Source organism: Dermochelys coriacea, chromosome 9, assembly GCF_009764565.3.
Source record: "Dermochelys coriacea isolate rDerCor1 chromosome 9, rDerCor1.pri.v4, whole genome shotgun sequence".
Lineage (NCBI taxonomy): Eukaryota > Metazoa > Chordata > Testudines > Dermochelyidae > Dermochelys > Dermochelys coriacea.
The window spans coordinates 103,241,831-103,263,668 of NC_050076.1; the positions used below are offsets into that span (position 1 = coordinate 103,241,831).

General features: G+C 43.3%; 1 protein-coding gene across 12 annotated transcripts in view; it reads right to left on the reverse strand.

The window, feature by feature from the left end:
• The window catches only part of HTR2C (5-hydroxytryptamine receptor 2C), a 435,189-nt gene that overhangs the window by 118,219 nt on the left and 295,132 nt on the right, over window positions 1–21,838 (reverse strand). For 6 of the 12 annotated variants that reach the window (XM_038416392.2, XM_038416394.2, XM_043492304.1 and 3 more), the window contains one exon: window positions 18,307–18,401. In XM_038416392.2, coding sequence (XP_038272320.1) covers window positions 18,307–18,367 — 61 coding nt within the window. In that variant the 5' untranslated portion in view covers window positions 18,368–18,401. Of the gene's footprint in view, window positions 1–17,942; window positions 18,402–21,838 lie in introns of those variants that run through there. The other 6 variants (XM_043492300.1, XM_043492297.1, XM_043492301.1 and 3 more) reach the window with 2 other exon arrangements.

Below are 21,838 nucleotides of genomic sequence, written 5' to 3' on the forward strand. Positions count from 1 at the left end.
AAAATACCATGAGATTTGTGTAAATATTAACAACATGTTTAAAAATAGCTATTTTGGATTTATTTTTATTTGTTTTCTGGTGTCATAGCCTTTAGGGTTCATGTTTTCATGCTTTCTCCACAACTAGGATGGGTAGAAAATTTAATTAAAGAAAACTAAGCTGTAAAATAGACTATAATAAGTGATTATCACATAATCACATAATTCCAGGAGTTGGGACTACAAGAAAAGCACAAAATATTGGGACATTCATAATATAATTGTGAGAATTGGCAACACTGGATCACACCATATTTAGTGCAACCCTATTGCTTCACTGATTATTAGTTACTATCTTCATTGAATTTCACCTTGTTGATTTCAGAACAATTCTCCAATTGACCTTGACAAATTGGAGAATTGGTCCAAAACTAAAAAGATGTAATTTAATAAAGACCAGAACAAAGTACCGCACTTAAAAAGGAAAAACAAACAAACACACCATGACAAAATAGGTGAAAATTGGTTAAGCAGTAGGATCTGGGAATTATAGTGGATCACAAATTGAATATGAGCCAACAGTGTGATGCAGTTGCAAAAAAGGCTAATATTCTGGGGTGTATTGACAGGAGTGTCGTATCTAAGACACAAGAGTTAATTGTTCCAATCTATTTAGCACTGGTGAGGCCTCAGCTGAAATAGTGCATCATGTTTTGGGCATCATGGTTTAGGAAAGATGGGGATAAATTGGAAACAGACCAGAGGAGAGCAACAAATATGAAAGATTAGAAAACTTGACCTATGAGGAAAAGTTAAAAAAAACTGGGCAAGTTTAGTCTTGAGAAAAAAAGACTCAGAGAAGACCTGATAACAGTCTTCAGATATGTTAAGGGCTCTTATAAAGGGAACAGTAAACCAATGAAGGTAGGACAAGAAGTACTAGGCTTAAGGGAGATTTAGGTTAGCTATCAGGAAAGACTTTCCAACTCTAAGGGTAGTTAAGTTCTGGAATGCGCGTCCAAGGGAAGTTATAGAATCCCCATCATTGGAGGTTTTTAAGAACAAATTATACAAATACTTGTGTCAGCTGGTCTAAGTTTACTTGGTTCTGTGTCAGCACAGTGGGCTGGACTAGATGACTTCTCAAGGTCCCTTCTAGGCCTACATTTCTATGATTCTATAGCACTGTATAAAGAACTACTTTGGATAATATAAATACAAATAACTTTTGAGAATAGTTTCTCCAAGGGCCTGATCCAACGTTGAAGACCTGTGAGCACAGTCCAGGTTAGATGATATCAGATAGCAGTAATGTATTTAAAATCTTTACTGAACAGAGTATAGTCAGCAAACGGCTCCTTCCTCTCCAGAAGATCTCTGACCCACTAATATAGTGGAGTAAACTAGTTTAATCCAAAGATCTGAAGTGTATTTTTGAGGAGCTGAGAACTAAAGCTGGGTCCAACATTACCACATTTACCAAGAAAGAGAAAAAGTAATGCCCAGATCTGGTTTAGGCCTTTATATTAATTCAGCACCAATCAGCAAAACTTACTTGAGGCTTATCAGCTCTGTTCATTATCTTACATGTCAGAAGCACTAGGATGTCATCATACAAAGGCTTATTCACAAATGTCTTTGGAATTATCAGTTCACAATAATGTCAGAGGCACTTTAGTCACGTTCACAGTCCAGCAGGATTCATATTTCATTTAAAAATATGATTCAATCTTCATATCACAGTAAGAAAGAAAAGGAGAAAATAACATGCCCGTAAAACACTAGACTATTTAAATGAATTTCTAATCGCAAGCACATGCTGGCTGTTTTTGAGTAATACTACATTTTCTGATCTTGGGTGAAATGCTCTACTTCTCCAAGACCCAAAATGATGGTGGAACATGACTACAGAAACAAACCAATTGCTAAACGACAGTTCCAATCATATTTAGGTGTCAGATTAATGATATGAAGGACAAAATGGCACAAAAAGCAAGGAGATGATGACATTACAAGGAAAGGAGCAAGACACATCCTTTATTCTTTTCGTTTAACTAGTCTCCTGCCCTGCCACAAACAATACTTGTCTGTAGACCTTCAAACTACCTCCATTTGCAGGGAAGTTCAACATAAACTAGCTTCAGGAATCACCCTTGGCATCTGTCAGGAACCATTACTCTGACCAGGCTGAAAGTGATAAACCTGCTTTACTTTATAGCTTTTCCACTGGAAGACACTATGGATAAAAAAGTCGACAGATTTTGATATCATAATTGCTCATCTAATGTATTTTTAGTAGCAATTCCTGCATTCTCCTTCCATTTCATAAGCACTAACTAAGAGAAGTTGAAGGGAAGAGAAAAGAAACCTAAGAGTAAAGTTATGGAAACCTAAGAGTAAAGTTATCTCATGAACCAGCTCTTGCTTCTGTTTGTCAACATGTTCTGGATCAAGCTACAATTCTTTATTTCTCAGGGACTTTAAAATCTATACATATTAGCACCTGACTTAACTAATCAGGAGCCATTTGCAATGAAAACTTAAGACACTGGTAATGTCTCAGGAGGACACTGTAATGCTCATAATGATGTGAAAGCTAAAACTAACCACCGGGAAGTGATGGACTAACCTGCTCAGCTAAAATCAAGAAGTGGTGGTATATCTGCTAAAGAAAAAGCATGCTGCTGCTTGAGGAAATGCATCTGCCCCAAAACGCGTTCAGAGTGTGAATGAGTTGTCTTGGTTGCTCTCGGAAAGATATACAAACTAAAAGGAGTGTCTATCCTTCAGTATTTATTAAAATATGGTTCTGAACACTGATAGAGAATATATGGAGAGGGAAGGGGCATGATTCTCATCTAGAACTACAAGTTATTGGGCTGGATGCCGGAATCATAATGGGTGAAACTCTCTGGCCAGTGTCCTGCAGGCAGCCAGACAAGATGATCACAATGGTCCCTCCTGGCCTTAAAAATCTAATAGTCTGATCTTGCAACTGACATGGTCTTTGTTAACACAGTGGTCCCTGTATGTTTACCTTATCTATCCATGCAAACTACATGTCTATGGTAACGTTACATTTATATATTTACTGGCTTTGATGCTGAAGGGTATGCTATATGGGAACTAACTGGCTGAGCTGGATTGACAGCAATATATAAAAAGATATATAAGCATCAGAATAGAGTAAATATTTATGATGGCACCTGAATGCCTTTCATCACTTGTAGAGTAATCTTGAATCAGAATTACAGTGGCATATGGCACATGGCCATTCTAACAGATTTAAGGAAAAGAGCTGCTGGAAGTTTAGGAAGGTCTGGCATGAAATATGTTTGTTCAGTTTTAATTCAATTCTTTTTGCTGACGTACAGACACTCCGCACAGTTATACATACTTATGTGCATCTTTTGTTAATATTTTTGTTTTTATTTGAAACCATTGTTTTCTGCAGCTGTCAGATGGGACAATTCTGCTACCTTCTTCCAGTCTATCCACAGCCAGCTGGACTTTTATACCATGCTAACAATCATAGCATTTGAGTGTTTCACCACAGTCCAGAGAAGGGTGAGGAAAATGACAACAGAGAGACATGGCATGAGGAGAGGTTTAACAGACTAGCGCTCTTTAGAATGGAGACAAATAAGAGATGGACCGGATGGAGGTACATAAAATAAAGAATGGTATTGAGATGGTCATTTGGTCACTTTATCCGTTCTCTCATAATACAAGAAGAAAGGGACAGACACTCATAATACTAGGCCCCTTGACACAACTTTAGCAGTCTAAAGGGATTTTAAAAGTGATTAAGCTAAACCTTCCTTTGATGCATCTAGTAACAGCCACTGTCAGAGAAATGACAATGGCCTAATTCCTGTTCCAAGCCCCACAAACTGTATTGTAAACAAAGAGCCAAATTCAACCCCAGCATGCGTCTTCTGCTGAAGTCAATGGGAGTCACATGTATGTTATCAACGGCAGAGCTGGACTATAATAATAATGTGAACAAACGGCTGCTGTTTGGATGGCATCTCTATATCTGCTATTTGCTAGCATAACTAATCCAATAACGCTTCATTTTTAACGTACAGATCTACCTATAAAAATCAGTGCAAGCAATGGGGTAATGGCCTTTTCAGAAGGCTACAGAAACCTAAATTACAAAAATATGCCCCCACTTTTTTTTTATGCAATGGCTCCAGGGTTATCACTTGAGCAATGAAGTTGTCTTCTTAGTCTTTGTCCCCGGCTTTGAGTCTCCTTGTGTGTAGGATCAACCCGGACCCTCTATCTAAACTTGGAATGAGACCCTGGGGGTTCCCAAAGTCTGTTCCAGTTGTAATGTGTTAACCAGAATGTATTTCATTCCACCCCATCTGATCACAACCAGTGCGGGGAATTGACTCAGTCTATGTTCTGGCTATTATGATCTCCACTGCAAGAATTTGGGTTCTTCGTGCAGTGTATTCGGAGAGGGAAGGCGAGAGTAAAAAAACTGTATTCCCATGTATGATCTTTTCAGTGCTGTGCGGTTGGATTCACTGGCCACTTTCATCCTGCTATGTTTGCTGCCTTTCTGACCTCACAGGAAGAGGCAGAATGGAGAGACAACCAAAGCAGGATACTAAAAGGCTTAATGCCCACATTGGTAAGTCTATTAAAAGTCCATAACCTTGAACAGCCAATGATGGGCATGAACATTACAACGCCTTGTTCCTGTGACACAGACTGTAGGGGGACACTAAATGAGAGCATACATCTTTACTGCATTTGCCTTTACTCTCTCTGCAGACGTCCTCCTTGCCAGCAGCACTTTGGAAGGTGCCCTGAAATATTGTTCAACCACCTCCTGTGTGCTCCTAGTGGCCAGAGGTCACTCTACTGCGCTCTGCCTCCATTTCCCCTCTTCGGGCCCTTTAAAAACTCACAGTTCAAAGGTGGCACAAACAGCCCCCACAGGGGGTCCCATTTATTGAATTCTCTGATAGAGACTGCAGGGCACATCTTGCTCCCTATAGTGTCCACAAACCTAGCTGCCATTCCCTGGGCTCCCTGCTCCTCATTCCTGTGACTTGCTGCTTTTTTTATCCTGGGATCACCTTATTCAACTCAGGTGCGGCTCATCCTTGAAGGCTTAGCCCCAGGTGTTCCAGCCCATGGGCACGCCATCCTATTACATGCCCAGTCTTTGTAATCCAACTCACCGAAGCATCTTCACCTTCCTTTTGTTTTCAGGAAAGAAACTTTCTCATTGTTGTGTCTCATTAGAACACTGCAATACACATATGGAGGGATTTCACCAGGAAATACTCCTGGCCTTCTCCGGAGTCCAAGGACATGGCTGTGACATACCAGGACACAATCTAGTGTGAAGGAGATTAGACTGGGGAGGGGGCAGTGTCACCCCTGCCCTGAAACCTTGGGTGCCTTGCTGTAGCAGCTCCCACCTAGGCCACTCACAAACAGCCTCCAGCATGCAGGGCACCCCCTCCGTTTCTGTGTGTAACTGCACCCACCCAGCCAGACCCCGGCTCTCACCAGCCTGGGTTACACTACAGGGTGACCCCAGCACCCCTCCAGTCCTGGATCTTCCCCCAGAAATGTACATTCTGTATGCCCAGCTCTGTTATTCCTTTGGGAATAATATGCCATCTTCTTATCTTAAATATTTATGCACACACTTCAATTTAACGTACTGGGCTTAGATAAAATAGCAAAACAAGTTTATTAACTACTAAGAGAAAAATTTTAAGTGAGTACAAGTAATGAGGCATAAAAATTAGAAATGGTTACAAGAAAAATAAAGATAAAATGTTTACAAGTACTACTTACAAAGCTATCTTAATTACACAGCACATTTTCTTACTGTATGCTCCAGCAGATTACTGAACAAACTCTTGGGTCAGGAACCCTCGCCTAGAGTCCAACGGCTATTTCCTTCTCAGGTGGGGAGAATGACGTGGGCAGGATAAGAGAGGGGGTGCCTTGGGGTTTTTGTCCCTCCTTTCTATAGTTTCAGTACCCCTCCTGAAAAACATTTCCAGCTGACACCAAGGAGACAAACAGTTTATATGGAAGGATGTTCTCTGCTGTTTTTTTTTCTCCTGTTGAAATTGAATTTCCTTTGTTTTCCCTCCCAGCTTGATGATTCTGTTAACTGCTTAAATGCAAATTAAGACAAGTACACATTGCTTCCTTTGTTTAGAACAGACCTGACTTCTGCCTGGGCAGGTTATGGGGTTTGGAACATGTGCTAATAAAATCCTACACGGGAATCTTACAACTTCTCATACAATGCTGCCACACATATTTTACCAGGATTATACTGACGAACAAATTATGAGTTTTCAAATGATACCTTACAAGGCATCTCTTGTACAAAGATTATTGCAATAGTGTGTAGGGTGTGAATACAGGGTGTATTGTGTCACAATTCTCCATGTATTTTGTTAGGGATAATACTGAATACATCCCTTACCAGCATGCCTAACATAACCTACCGCTGCTGCTGGTGCATGGACTGCAGCCCTGATTCACCTCCTCTGGTCAGGAGAGTGCTCTTCCGCAATGTTACACTGAACTAAGACTAAAAGAAAAGGAGTACTTGTGGCACCTTAGAGACTAACAAATTTATTAGAGCATAAGCTTTCGTGAGCTACAGCTCACTTCATTGGATGCATTTGGTGGAAAAAACAGAGGAGAGATTTATATACACACACACAGAGAACATGAAACAATGGGTTTATCATACACACTGTAAGGAGAGTTTCAGAGTAGCAGCCGTGTTAGTCTGTATTCGCAAAAAGAAAAGGAGTACTTGTGGCACCTTAGAGACTAACAAATTTATTAGAGCATAAGCTTTCGTGAGCTACAGCTCACTTCATCGGATGCACGTACTCCTTTTCTTTTTGTAAGGAGAGTGATCACTTAAGATAAGCCATCACCAGCAGCAGGGGGGGGAAAGGAGGAAAACCTTTCATGGTGACCTAAGAGTGGCTATACTTCAACAAAAAAGCTTCAAAAACAGACTCCAACGAGAGACTGCTGAATTGGAATTAATTTGCAAACTGGATACAATTAACTTAGGCTTGAATAGAGACTGGGAATGGATGAGTCATTACACAAAGTAAAACTATTTCCCCATGGTATTTCTCCCTCCCACCCCACCCCCCACTGTTCCTCTGATATTCTTGTTAACTGCTGGAATTAGCCTACCTTGCTTGTCACCATGAAAGGTTTTCCTCCTTTCTCCCCCCTGCTGCTGGTGATGGCTTATCTTAAGTGATCACTCTCCTTACAGTGTGTATGATAAACCCATTGTTTCATGTTCTCTGTGTGTGTGTGTATAAATCTCTCCTCTGTTTTTTTCCACCAAATGCATCCGATGAAGTGAGCTGTAGCTCACGAAAGCTTATGCTCTAATAAATTTGTTAGTCTCTAAGGTGCCACAAGTACTCCTTTTCTTTTTGCAAATACAGACTAACACGGCTGCTAGTCTGAAACCTGAACTAAGACTAACCATTGCTTCTCCCTAGCCCACAAACTAAGGTCATGCTGCTCAGAGTAGCAGCTAAAAAGATGGTGAAACTTTAAGAGTATGTAGGAATGGGTTAACTTGGTTCCCTTCCCCAGTATCTGAAGAATTACAGCATGGCCACACACTTGCTTGCACACTTTTCCGGATTATTCTTAACACCTGCTGATCGATTTAAATAAGGAGCTTTGGGGGTACAGAAAGCATCTAGACGTGAGACATATATTACAGTATCCTGCAGTTATGGTAAAAACTTTACAATATTTGGACTTAGAGGATAATTATGGAGTAACTAATAAGTATGAAGGAAACAGTGACTGTAGTGGTTAGAGCAGGAGACTGAGATTCAGGATCTGTGTGTCCTATGGCCCCTGGGTCACTGTGTCACCTTTGCCATATCTGTTTAATCCCATACCTCAGTTCAGTCATCAAAATAACGAATACAATGCCCAGTACACACACTGTACATCACCGCGGCTGTTGTGAAGTGGGTGGTAAAATACTTGAAGGTTTTTGGAGGCAAGCTGCTATAGAATATAACTATTATTATTATAATAACACAGGATTCAGAGAGATACGTTCATCGAGAAGCTCCATTCATTTAATTACCTAATAAAATGTTCAGAAGGTGCTGAATTTTGTGCAAACAACAGATTTGTTCTTCATACCCTATATCAGACAATCATTCCAATGCCTGGGGAAGAGGTACAGTGTCATCAGCTAAAAGAGTTGGCAATGTTTGTCGAGTCTTCTTTGTATGATACAGAGAGGTTCTGCACCATGTCAAAGGCAGTATATAGCTCACGAGTGAGCAATGTGTGCAGGGTCAGGAGACGCAGCAATCTTACTATTTTATCTAATTTCTTGTTTCCTTCCCAGATCTTTTCCCTTATTACATCCAGAGTAAAAATGAAGCACCCACCTCCAGGATGAATACAATAGTTATTATTTAGCAGGCATTTACATCCACTGTAGATTGTGGTGAAAATGTCAGAAAATTGGGGTAATATGTTTATTCAAGGATAAGTGCAGACTGCTGGTGTACACAGATTGCTCTCAATGATTTAACTTATTTTCCCTTATGCAATCTGTACCCATTCTCCCTAACATATAGCTGCTTTTGTTAAACAATACAATATAGTAACTAGACATTAACTTTATATCAGCCAGCTGTCAGTTCAGCAGAGACCTCAGAACTTTTCTTGGTGACAATCAATACGCTACTGAAGTATCACATATTTTGGTGGTTTTGAATACTGGTGTGGACTAATTAAAGGTTGTGAAATTCAGGATTAGGAATCATTTGCTGAACTGACGTTGATTTCACTGAGGCTATACCCAGAGTAAGCTATTATTTATGTGAGTAAGCATAGCAGATTGTCTCCAATTGTTTTCTATTCTGGGACACACAGAACAAACTGTGTATCAAGATATTTAGGATAAATGTAACTGGTCGGATTCTTATCTCAGTAAGAATGGTGTAAATTAGGAGCAACTCTACTGAATGCAATGGAATTACAATAATATAAGAAGGGAGTGAGCAAGATTAGAAGCAAACCTAGTAAGTAAAGAATTACATCCAGTTAGAATCCACCCCTTCATTTTGGTTGCATCTTGACTTATGAAGCTACATATAGGGATAAATGGTGTCTTGGGAGCTGAAGATAAGGGGCTTACAAAAATCTAATTTTATGGTGCATTCTCTTAAAATTTTATTTTATTTTAAAAAGCACTGGAAATTAAACACATTATTTAACCTAATCACTGCCCCAAAGGCAGCGGTGAATAATATTAATGGAATCTTTTTTTTTCCATGGCAGGTAGTTACTAGCAAATTAATCAAGTGAATTAATTAGATGCATTAACGTACAGCACCAGATAGAAGTGGATTCTGCAGAAACCAGAAGTTGTGATGAAAATTAGATTTTGTTGGCAGTCACTATGAACGTTTATCCAAACACCTCCAGCAAAAGGGTCATTTTAATTCAGTGATATGCATTGCAAAAATGGGGAGTTTAACTCCCTCCTCTACTCCAACCAGACTTATCAGCATCACATCCCAGTATCTCCTAGCTAACCTTTCACACTATAACAGGTATTGGATATTTTCAGTATCATAGGTGTTGGGCAGCTACGTTCCCTTCCTCCTACCCATAGTTTCCTTTTCTTTCCTTCCCTTTCCAACAATTTGCAAGAATCATTCTGGATAACCCCTTTCCTGTAAATCCCCCAAATCCTATTCACACCAGAACAGAAGCCAGGAGTTCTTGGCTCCCAAACCCTGCTCAGTTCACTAGACATTGCTGCCTCTCTTACATACACTTCAAACAAAAGCTACCTTGGTGCAATTTTGCACAAGTTATGTGAACTTTGAAACAAGCACATTTTCCCCTAAAGACACTTAGCAATAAATGTTTTGCCCTGTTCCACTTAGAACCAAAACTGTAAGTCACATAACCAGAGAGAATAAGATTTTCTGATGCTCCAATCAGCCTTCAGCCATGATACATCTTTCATTTTATACCTACTCCTAAGCGATTACATTCATTGAATTTGTTTATGTCTCATAGCGACCACCCTTCTAACAGATCCAAACTTCCCCTGAAAGAACATTGCACATTTTCAAAGAAATAAAAGCTTTGGAAATCACAGATGTGCTAGAAAATGTAAGCGTTCTCATAAGTGCTTGTTAGAAAGCGGAAAATGAAGGAATTGCTGATCCATACAACTTAGTGCTCCCACAGACCAAAGGAGAACAAGTCAGAAGTTACACTGTACCAACCAATCAAATTTACTGGGAAACGTTACAGTTTCCCAGGTTACGGCATATAGTACTGAGAGGCTGATCTTAGGAAGAGCTGAGTATCCTCCCTTTCCACTGAAGATCCGCTTTTCTTTACATATGTTACTTGAGGGCAGGACCTGTATCTCCTCTTTGTGCCACTCAGCCCCAACCTCACTCTGTGTGCTCTTTAGTTAGGGTTGGAATGATTAGATTTTCATCAGTAAATGTCGGTACACATCAATTTCACCATCCACACACAGACTGAAAACAAAATATTTTCATCAAAATTTAGAGAAAGGCAAAGTAAGAAAAATGCTGTTTGCAGTTTTATTTATGGATATTTACTTTGTATATTTTGACATATGATGCTTACAATTTGTCTTTTAATGGTCATAAAACTTTAACTTTTTGAATCACAGCATCATTAAATAATCATGGTCCAACACGCCCCCCGCCACTCATAATCTCAAACAACTGTGAAAATTTAAATACATAAATATCTAAAAAAAATTGCTTAAAAATAAACATTGATATTATCCACTGAAATTATAGAAAATCAAAATCCAATTCTGCCAAACCTCATTAGAGTTAGTAACACTGAAGTCACTGGTGACACTCATTACTGCTTGTATGGTCTGAGAAGAAGGAATGGGATCGCACATACTGGCATTTCCAGTTTGGTTCTATTTTCCCTGGAAAAAACGTTTGTTGTCACCAGGGTTCAGTGTAATGTGGCAAACTTCGTACTAGGGAGCAACCTCCAGGTGCAAAAATATGCACAAGACTGAGAATAATAATAGAGAAAAAGCCAGAGAGGCAGCAGAGATCAGCTGCGACACAAATAAGCAATGTATGTATTCATTATTGTTTGCCAATCTTTTCTCTCCTGCGTACTGGCATGGAAAATGCCAGATGAAAAATTCAACTGCTTTCTGCTGGTTCTGATAGGCAGTTAAAGAATTTAACTTGAGTCTTCTGGGGCTTCTGCCGGGGACAAGGCGCCATGTTTAGTTATCATTCCCACAAGCTCCTTCTGGTGATTCTAGGTTTTTTTTTGGCCATGATGCGAGACAGAGCATCAATGTTTTTCAGAATTGCAATGTCACAACAGACTAACCCAGCCTAATCCCTATTGCAGATTTCTTCAACCACATTCAAACACTGTCTGCTCAAGAAATGTCCAAGACTAGAAGAGAGAAATCTTGTAGAACAGACCTGAGGTGTGCTAACAGAACTGTACATGGAAAGCTGCAGTATGTGCATTCAAGCTCCCTCTAGCCAGTGCTTTGAGGTCCCCACTTTAAAGAGTCACCCCAATGTTTCTTTGGAGAGGTAACTGTCCAACTGAGGTTGATTGGTTGGTACTGTTGTTATTTCCTGTTTTGTTCACTTTTTATTCACATTAACAATGCAACACACAGTGAACAATACACATACAGATGTGCAAAACTTTCATTATGGACTCCCCAAAATACACAAAAGTCAGGCCAATAAATTTTGTGAGGAAACTGGGCAAAGTTCTAAGAAAACTTGAACCAGTGTACCATTCTTCATTAAATAACACAAAATTCATTGCCTTGGATGGTTTTGATTAAAGTAAAAATGGGGCACAAAGGTGGTGTTCACATCTGGATTAGGTTCTGGCTAGAGTTTGGAATTTGGGTTCAAGACCAAATCAGGGATCGGGCTTGGGTTTGGATTTGTTAGGCATTTTTTCAACTCAAGAAACTTAATCACAGTTACATGTTCTAACCTGGTTTTTAAAAAACATCATTTCGTACCCATATTTGAATCCAGAAATAGGACCGGGGAGAGTGACATGCTGATTAAGTCATCAGACAAAATGCTGATGTCTCTTTGGAATCGGCAGCAGCAGGGCAGCAGCTGTTCCTAAGGGCAAATTTTGTCCCATGTGGTGGAGCTGGCAGGCAGAAAGTTAACATTTAGCTCCTGCAGGAGCTGAACCCGTCAGTAACAGGCGGGGCTGAGTCAGCAGATATGCATTCTATCCAGAAAATACGGATGAAAGGAACTTCTGCCTTTACATTAATTATTTAATATAATTTACACTACCCTTGTGTTCGCAAACTGGATCTGCAAAGAAAAACTGTTAACTACCCCAGATCTCAGCAAATGTTAATAGTTACAGAACATGAAGGAAGAACTTGTCAACAACAGCAATTGTTTAAAGCTGTTAGCACTTTCAGGCATGAATAGCTTTGTATAAAATCCTGCTTTACCTCTGGCTCAGGATCTCCATTCACAATGTCTGGCTATCATAGAATCATAGAATATCAGGTTGGAAGGGACCTCAGGAGGTCATCTAGTCCAACCCCCTGCTCAAAGCAGGACCAAGCCCCAACTAAATCATCCCAGCCAGGGCTTTGTCAAGTCTGACCTTAAAAACCTCTAAGGAAGGAGATTCCACCACCTCCCTAGGTAACGCATTCCAGTGTTTCACCACCCTCTTAGTGAAAAAGTGTTTCCTAATATCCAACCTAAACCTCCCCCACTGCAATTTGAGACCATCACTCCTTGTTCTGTCATCTGCTACCACTGAGAACAGTCTAGATCCATCCTCTTTGGAACCCCCTTTCAGGCAGTTGAAAGCAGCTATCAAATCCCCCCTCATTCTTCTCTTCCGCAGACTAAACAATCCCAGTTCCCTCAGCCTCTCCTCATAAGTCATGTGTTTCAGTCCCCTGATCATTTTTGTTGCCCTCCACTGGACGTTTTCCTATTTTTCCACATCCTTCTTGTAGTGTGGGGCCCAACACTGGACACAGTTCTCCACAGAGGGTTGGTCATCTCCTCCCCAAGCTGTGCTGCCCATAATCAACCCGGGGCACATATCTGAACCAGAGCCACAAGTAGAGTGAGCACATGGATGACGGTATTGGTCTCACCCAATTGCGCAAACATCTTGCAGGGGGAGCAAGACAGCTTCTCCAAATTTCTGGGGTTGGTATCAGAGTGACAGAAGCAATGATATGCCTCTGAAGGCACTGCCTCTGGGAACAGTGTCATAGTTAGTATGTGTGCATAAGCAGCCATTCAGAATAGCCACAAGTACAGTTCATCAGGTTTCCAACCAACACACAACCAGGAACAGCCCTGCTGGTGCTCACAGACAACCACTCCCTGGCTGAGGACAGCTGTTTGTCTCCTTATAGCAGCACAGAACCACACCAGTTACTGGGATCACTGGAGGGAATAAAAGTGCTCCCCAGTAAGATGCTTTGTGGTAAATGTCACTCCTGAATACATTTTCATAGCTAGGTTACAGCTTTGGCCACAGTCAAAATGATGGATTTCTACTGTAAATACTTAACCCTGGGTGTCCCTTTCCAAGCCATGTAAACCTATTAAAATCTGCCAGTAAGAAAGGGTTACATCATTGTCAAGACTTGAAAGCTCCTGGATTCTTATGTTGCAATTCCACACACATCTGCCGCTGCTGAATCTCTCGAATGTCTGTCTGGAAGAAGGTTGATAAAACTGCACAGCTCTCAGTTATGTTAACATGAGCTACACCTACACAGTGCTGGGGGAAGAGAGAGCCTCCTTTACCACAGCCAGGTCAATGCATGACTGCCTCTTTCTCTGTAGATCACCATCAAGAACAGTTTGGAAAATGCCAGCAGAAAATTCTCGACAAAAGCCCCAAGGTCCATCTTTATATTTGCTTCTCTACCACAAAGGAGCCAGTCAGGGTTTTCCAGTGGAAAGCAAACACATTGTGATACTTTGGGAATACACGGTCCCAGAACAAAACCCTCTGCTTGTTTCCCCCCTCCATTACCCAGCGTAACACCACAGCCATTGTTACCAGCCGCACACATGAACCCTTGCAGTGGAAAGTAGCTAGTTTTCTTGGTCCGACAAAACCCAGGAACGTCATATTCTACTGGCACCTTCTCTATTCACTTCCTATTTACATATATACAGAGATCCCTCTTTTACAGAGCACTTCTGTAACAGCCAAGGCCTGGAGAGAGAGATGGTTACTGCGATGTGAGAGCCGAGGACTGTATGAAAACCCATAGTGTGAGGGAGCCCAGAAGGAAGTCTGGAGTGCCACAAAGTTTTTGGTAAGCAGCAAAACTTGCTGGATCACCCAGTGCCAGGAATACACCTAAGGCCTTGGTCCCACTAGATGTCCTGGCAGGCCTGCCCTGGCACTCCCTGGTCTCTGCCTGCGTAGAACAGCTATAAGGCCTGGAGTCAGTGTTTCTTTTTCTGTGTGCCTCATCCCTAACCTGAACTCAGGTCTCTGGAGTTTAAGGGCTACTGCATTAAGCACTGAAGAGCCTTCAGAAGAGGCATGTTAAAGGAAGACAAACAGTCCCTGCCATGATTTACCTACATGAAGCCTCTGCGAGGTTTTGTAAAGCAAGTAAAAGCGTATAGAGCAAACCTTCCCTCCCCTTCCAGACTGAAGTGCTCAGCGGCAAACATGGCTGAACGCTTGTAGTGTTAATGCCAGCCTTACCCCTTGCCGCTCAGTCACTGGTCTGACTTTCCAGTTTCACATTCAGTATCGCCGGGAGATGGGGGAGAGAGAGGCAGGTAACTGTGCCTAAACTCAGAGTCAATGGCTCCTTGAGGCCTGTCACATCGACTGCTGGTTTTATTTTTCACCCTTTCTATTTACATAGTTGACCACCCTTGCCATGTAAAAGCAAGGCAGCAAGGTATGAGACTTTACACTACTGACTGGCCCAGGACTGACTACTGGCTCTCCTGAGCTGCAGGCAGGTGTAATTTGGGGTGTGTGGGGGGGGTAGGGGTTGACACATTTGGGACAAAGGAGGAAATACGTCTTTGGCAGGCTGATTTAAAGAAAAATGCCCAAAGAAAGGTGGCTGTTAGAAAGGGCTCAGGTCTCTCCTGGGGAGAAGAAGCAGTGGAGGTCCGAGGCTCGCCATGGCAGAATTTTGCCCTCAGCACCCACCCTCAGGGCCTCTGGGCTATTCGGAACTGTGCCCAATGTCCCTCCATTTCCCCCAGACATTGTTACTGGATATTTTCCTCCGGCCATCCTTCCTCTCAGCAACCACCAATCAAACTACTCCGGAGCTGAACTCAAGCTTCCAACCAACAACCGCCAAGTGGGATCAAAATTAGCCTATGAAGTCAGACACCACCAGGCTATTCCTAGCTACTCCCACAAGATCTCCATCTCTGGCTGCTGAATGGGGCAGGCAAGAGAAAGAAATCAACCAACACAATAAAAATCATGGCACTAACATGTGATCTGCAAACCACGACTTTGTTCACTTTGGTTCTATGCTCTATCTCTTCGTCTGTCCTTACCCTTAGACTGCAAGCTCTCTGGGGCAGAGGCTGTCTCCCAGTTATTGTTTGTACAGCGCATAGCACATTGGGGTCCCTGTCTCAGAGGGGGTCTCTACCCACTACCAGTACAAACAATAAAGAACTGATCTGTGCTACAGGAAGGCTGGAAGCACTCCAGGTCCATTTACAAGTCACATCCCCCTATCCCAGAGTATTTTAACCTCAGCAATAAAATGAAAAGCAAAGGGCAGGTGCATGAGGCTACCAATTCTGGCAAGATCAACTTCTTCATATAAAGTAGGATGAAACTTGTCTAGTCGGGAGGAAAAGAAACCCTGGAGCTGTCAGGCCAGTGTGCACTTGCTATTAAAATGTATCTTCACAAACTTTTAACAGTACTTTTCTTCCTTCAAAATAACGAAAAGACGAATGGAAAGAAACATCTGACAGTGGTTTATGTTTAGAAAAAAAAGCTCTGGCTGTTGCTGAGTTTTGGAGGGCAGGTGGTAAGCCACGGCTAACAGCTGCCCACTCCGTCAACACACCAGGGACCTCTGGAACTGAAAGCACAGGTCTCAACAGCTTCAGCTAAAGAACCAGGCTCTGGAGCTGGGACTGTCCCAGCCTCACATCCTCTATGGATCAGGCACAGAGGGAGGAAGAACAACCCACACTGAGCATTGGGTTCCCACACACAGAGAAAAATTCATTGATCTCCTACAATGGGCCAGAGTGTGCCTTCCTACCCCGGGGTAGGTGGGTTCCTCCTAGAGCTCCATCAGGGGAACAGGATTTCCTCCCCCCCCCCGAGTGGGAGGCCCAGAGCCACTGCATTGGCCCTGTGCTCCTGGTGACCCCACTCCCTGGCCAGGGACTGCCCCTGGCCACAGCTACCCGGGGGATCCCCCTTAAAGGGAGTTTCTCACCTCCCCCATCTCCACGCTGGAGAGACAACCTTTCCCTGGTAAACTCTGCAGGCCACAAGGGGATGATGTGACTTCTCCCGGCTCCACCCACTCCTTCCCCCCACATCCGGTCCCTGCCCTCAGCCTGCGCAGACTCCAAGAAAATCAGCAAGACACCAAATGGTCTGCTGCCGTGCAGGAGGAGAGAGACCGGCACACACCTCTAGGGGGCACAATCCTGACCCTCCACACCCCCATTTTTTTCTGATGCATTGCCCTCCTGGGAGAGGATCAGACGGCCGGGGGAAAGCACCTCTCCCGGCTGCTGGGTGCTGCTGTCACCAGCAGTGCTGATCGTCAGCTTAAAAGCCATTTTCAATGCAATGTTTCAGGAGAGGGTGCACAGATGAGGTTCATTCATCTGGAGGAAGAAGAAAGGCCCCCCAGGAATGGGAGGCTGTCATTGGTGCTACGGTGATAAAGCATCTTGAATTACTAGGCTGAAAACTTTTCCTGAATGTAACAGTCCGTTCAGAGACAGGTCTCATGCACTGACTGCAAAGCGAATTTCTTTCTTAACATCTGTATGTGCCTTCCTTCTCCCAGTGAGCAGCCCTGGCAGCTGTGCTCACCCAGCTCACTCCCTGGACTCGAACTAGCTTTTCAGAGCAGCTGAAACGGAGGTATAACAAACCAGTGTAGCTGCGCACAAGTGCAAAGTACCTGTAGTGGAGCAAAAACACACTAGGTGGGCAAAGCACAAGCCAATGTAAAACCATGAGAGACATGGGAGATATTGGGGTTAATTAAAAGTTGCAAGGAGTCAAAAGCAATAAATGCTAACGAAGTCTTTAATCAAGCAAACATTTCTAAACAGCTCCTAAACAGCAACCCGACTGGAATACACTGGTCTACTCAGATATGAGCTCTTAGAAGTTTTTAAGGTCAGGCTTGACAAAGCCCTGGCTGGGATGATTTAATTGGGGCTTGGTCCTGCTTTGAGCAGGGGGTTGGACTAGATGACCTCCTGAGGTCCCTTCCAACCCTCATCTTCTATGATTCTATGATTTCTTCTTATGTTAATCCCATCTCATGAGGTCCTCTCCCTCCAAAGTGCTCTGTCCAATGCCAGATCCTCTATCACACCCATGCTAACATATCTTCCTTTATGACATCTCACCACTTCTTGGATTGGCCTCTTTCAGTCTTGCTCTGTTGGACTTTGTTATCCATTTGAGGACTCAGGAGCCAGTGTATGGTTTGTGAGTGAGTTTAGACACAAGCGAAGAAACAATAATGGCCAAACCAGCATTTTCCCAAGCAAGCCACCACCACCACCACCACCACCACCTTGCAACCATCCTACTTCGGGACGACACTGCTGTCACACGAAGGAAAGGCATTTTTTGCCCCTTGGCAGTGACACACAGGATTTACTTACCACCAGCGAAGCTTTTCTCACAGGAGTGTGAGTTTGTTCTTTGTTGAGAGGGCATTATTGTCATCTGGAGTGGTCTATGTAGCTCGCGTTTGATTATGTGGCACTAGTTCAACTGGGGGCTTGAGGCGGGGGGACGTATACTTGGATATGAAATTAATGCTTTTCTATCACATCTTACCCTGGATAATGCTTTCCATTACTCTTTGCTAAACTTCATCCTGACACAGACACACATGGCAGCATGCTGTGAACTAGAAGTTTTGCCACTGTAGTAGCTGTAACGATGAGGAGCCTGTGCTGGAGTACAGCACACGATGTGCACAAAGGTTACTCTAAGTACTGACTTGCTGTTTTGCTAACACACCTTCAACAGCATCTCTTCGGTGGCACTCTTGGTCTGTGCGTGGCCAGCAGCGGGATTCCATACGACATGATGAATTAAAATATCACCAGGGTGACCTTTAAAAAAAAAGAGAGAAAAATTGAAAACAGCGTTCATCTACCCCAGTATAGACTCCAGACTCATCAATTAATCTGAGAGGATGTGGCTGAAGAGAGACTTTCCAGACATGACGGGGTGAATCCAGATCCTGACTGTCTTTGGGAAACACTGAAAAACCTGCCACTTTGAAACGGTCTTTCCACCTTCACAGGAATTATATGCACAATACTGACACCCTCTCCTGCCCCAACCCCTAATACTAACACCCCCTCCTGCCACTCAACCACTTCCAAACAACCCCTCTCCCAAAATCCTATTGCAAGCAGAGGCCTGATCCCACAAATGGAGATGTGCCAGAGAGTCAATGAAGTCCAGTACGAACACTACTATTGATTTTACATGGAAGACATAAGAAGCTATGGGCAGAAATCTAAACCCTAAGACAGACAAACATGTGCCTAAGGATAGAAAACAGATTGTGTCAGTCAAATGGGTCATTTCAGGGTTAAAATAAGTAACAAGTATTGTTCCTTAAAGATCAGCATTGCCAGGGGACTCTCCCTTGTATCTTACAGAAGATGACCTTTCAGGAGTACAATTTTCAAAAGTATTAAACCTGCTGGGGAGAGAGAGCTAGGGGGAACTGAGAAGAATTCACGACTGAGACAGATTCGATATATGGACCAACCAAACAGAGCTTGCAGGTAAGCAAGAAGTGAAATGTAATGATGATAAGAAAAAAATAAACAAATGCACCCCGTATTCCAACATGAAACAATGCACAAAACAGACCAGGGAAGAGATCTAAAGCCAGCCACACAATGTAGTAGGAGTATAAAGCAAAGGCAGAAAAGGCATTGGCGTATACACAGACCTAGTGCCATGGAGAAAAAACTAATGAAAGTTAATTTGGCAATTTATAAGATACTTATAAAAAAAAATCTGGAAAATGCTTGGGTTTCATTTCAAGAACATTTTGTACAAAACTAAAAAACATGACATAGCACAAAATACACTTGCAAGTGGGTCAGAACCCAGTTCTGCTGCATTCAAGGGCTCAGATTATTTTGATACTGTTAGCCTTTTGTAAAATTAATCCCATAGTTACTTGAAAAAAAAATCCAAAGCCAGGGAATTTGTTTCATTCGTACGGAGATGTGCAGGGCCTAGTCACCTTATTCTTGGCTGTCTGACAGTGCAGTCAGAAGAGGAAGCCTCTCCCATTGGGTAGGAGAACGATCAAAATTGCCCCTGAGAAAAATTGAAGAAGCAACCTGAAAGCTTGGTCTTGCTTCTACTGAAATGAATAGAAGTTTGGCAATTTGCTTCTCTGGGACTAGTGCCGAGCCCTGAATGTCGATCTCCCTTCTTGATCTTTCATAGATTCACAGAGTTTGTTCCTTCCCTGTGGCGAAGGAACGAGTCACAGCTTCCTGGCTCAGCCACCCAGCCCCGGTGGAAGTTAAAGCTGCAGAGGGGCATTGTTAGTTTGCTCCTCGGGTCTCTCAGGGCCCTTATGTCAATGTCTCTTTGGGCCCCAAGCCTTCCCCTCTCCTCCTAAGGCCCTTTCCCTCCGTGCCCCGGATACGGCCCCTGCCTTCCCCTTAGGTCAGCCATGGGATTTCCGTCCCGGGGGGAATCTCCAGCAGCATGACACAAAGTGGTCAGACCCGGACACTCCAGTCCATAGATTTTAAGGCCAGAAGGGACTATTGTTCTCAGTGCACAGGGGGGATTAACCCATTCACGGAAACAGAGGGTGACGTCTCTTGCTACTGACAAGAGTCGAGCAAGAGAAATAAATAATTAAATGCCAGAGGAAGGGGGAGGTGCTTTGGGGATAGTACAGATTACAGCAGAGCCATGAACAGTGCCTCCAAGTTAGAGGAACGCTGTCTGCTTCCCCAGTCCCATTCCTGTCTGAACTCAGTATCATACGTCCCTGCTACAAGCAACACCTAACCTAAGCATACTACTAAGGGCACGTCTACACAGTGCTCTGGAGCCTGCAGGAGCACGCCTCCCAGCCCAGACTGACAGCCTTGGGCCAGCAGGGATCGCGCCAATGCTCTAACAACAGGTATGTAGACAAAGCTTTGAAGTTATGGCTTGGGCTGGAGCTTGGGCTCTGAAGCTCAGTGAGGAAAGTTGGGCTTCAAAGCCTGAGTGCCAGCCCGATCAGCAATTTCAAGATGCTGCCAAAAGCACAAAGTAATCAAACTGAACTAAATCTGGCTGGGATGATTTAGTTGGGGCTGGTCCTGCTTTGAGCAGGGGGTTGGACTAGATGACCTCCTGAGGTCCCTTCCAACCCTGATATTCTATGATTCTGTAAGGGTAATCTCCTAGGGCACATCTACACAGCTATTTTAGAGAAGCCGCGTGAGCCCTGCTAATCTGAGTCTGTCGACCTGGCCCAGGAGGCGCGCTGCCGCACGCTCCGCATCACTAAGGAGTGATGTTTTTCCATTAGTTCAGTTTGTTTCTTTTGTGCATGTGGCAGCACTGTATGTACAGCTGGCTTCCCTGCTTCCCCACAGAGTCAGCCCAATGCCCAGATGACTGGAAAAAGGCTAATGTAGTGCCCATCTTTAAAAAAGGGAAGAAGGAGGATCCTGGGAACTACAGGCCAGTCAGCCTCACCTCAGTCCCTGATTAAATCATGGAGCAGGTCCTCAAGGAATCAATTCTGAAGCCCTTAGAGGAGAGGAAAGTGATCAGGAATAGTCAGCATGGATTCACCAAGGGCAAGTCATGCCTGACTAATCTAATTGCCTTCTATGACAAGATAACTGGCTCTGTGGATGAGGGGAAAGCAGTGGACGTGTTGTTCCTTGACTTTAGCAAAGCTTTTGACACGGTCTCCCACAGTATTCTTGCCAGTAAGTTAAAGAAGTATGGGCTGGATGAATGGACTATAAGGTGGATAGAAAGTTGGCTAGATTGTCGGGCTCAATGGGCAGTGATCAATGGCTCCATGTCTAGTTGGCAGCCGGTATCAAGTGGAGTGCCCCAAGGATCAGTCCTCGGGCCGGTTTTGTTCAATATCTTCATAAATGATCCGGAGGCTGGTGTGGATTGCACCCTTAGCAAGTTTGCAGATGACACTAAACTGGGAGGAGAGGTAGATACACTGGAGGGTAGGGATAGGATACAGAGGGCCCTAGACAAATTAGAGAATTGGACCAAAAGAAATCTGATGAGGTTCAGCAAGGACAAGTGCAGAGTCCTGCACTTAGGACGGAAGAATCCCATGCACCCGCTACAGACTAGGGACCAAATGGCTCGGCAGCAGTTCTGTAGAAAAGGACCTCGGGGTTACAGTGGATGAGAAGCTGGATATGAGTCAACAGTGTGCCCTTGTTGCCAAGAAGGCCACTGCCATTTTGGGATGTATAAGTAGGGGCACTGCCAGCAGATTGAGGGATGTGATCGTTCCCCTCTATTCGACATT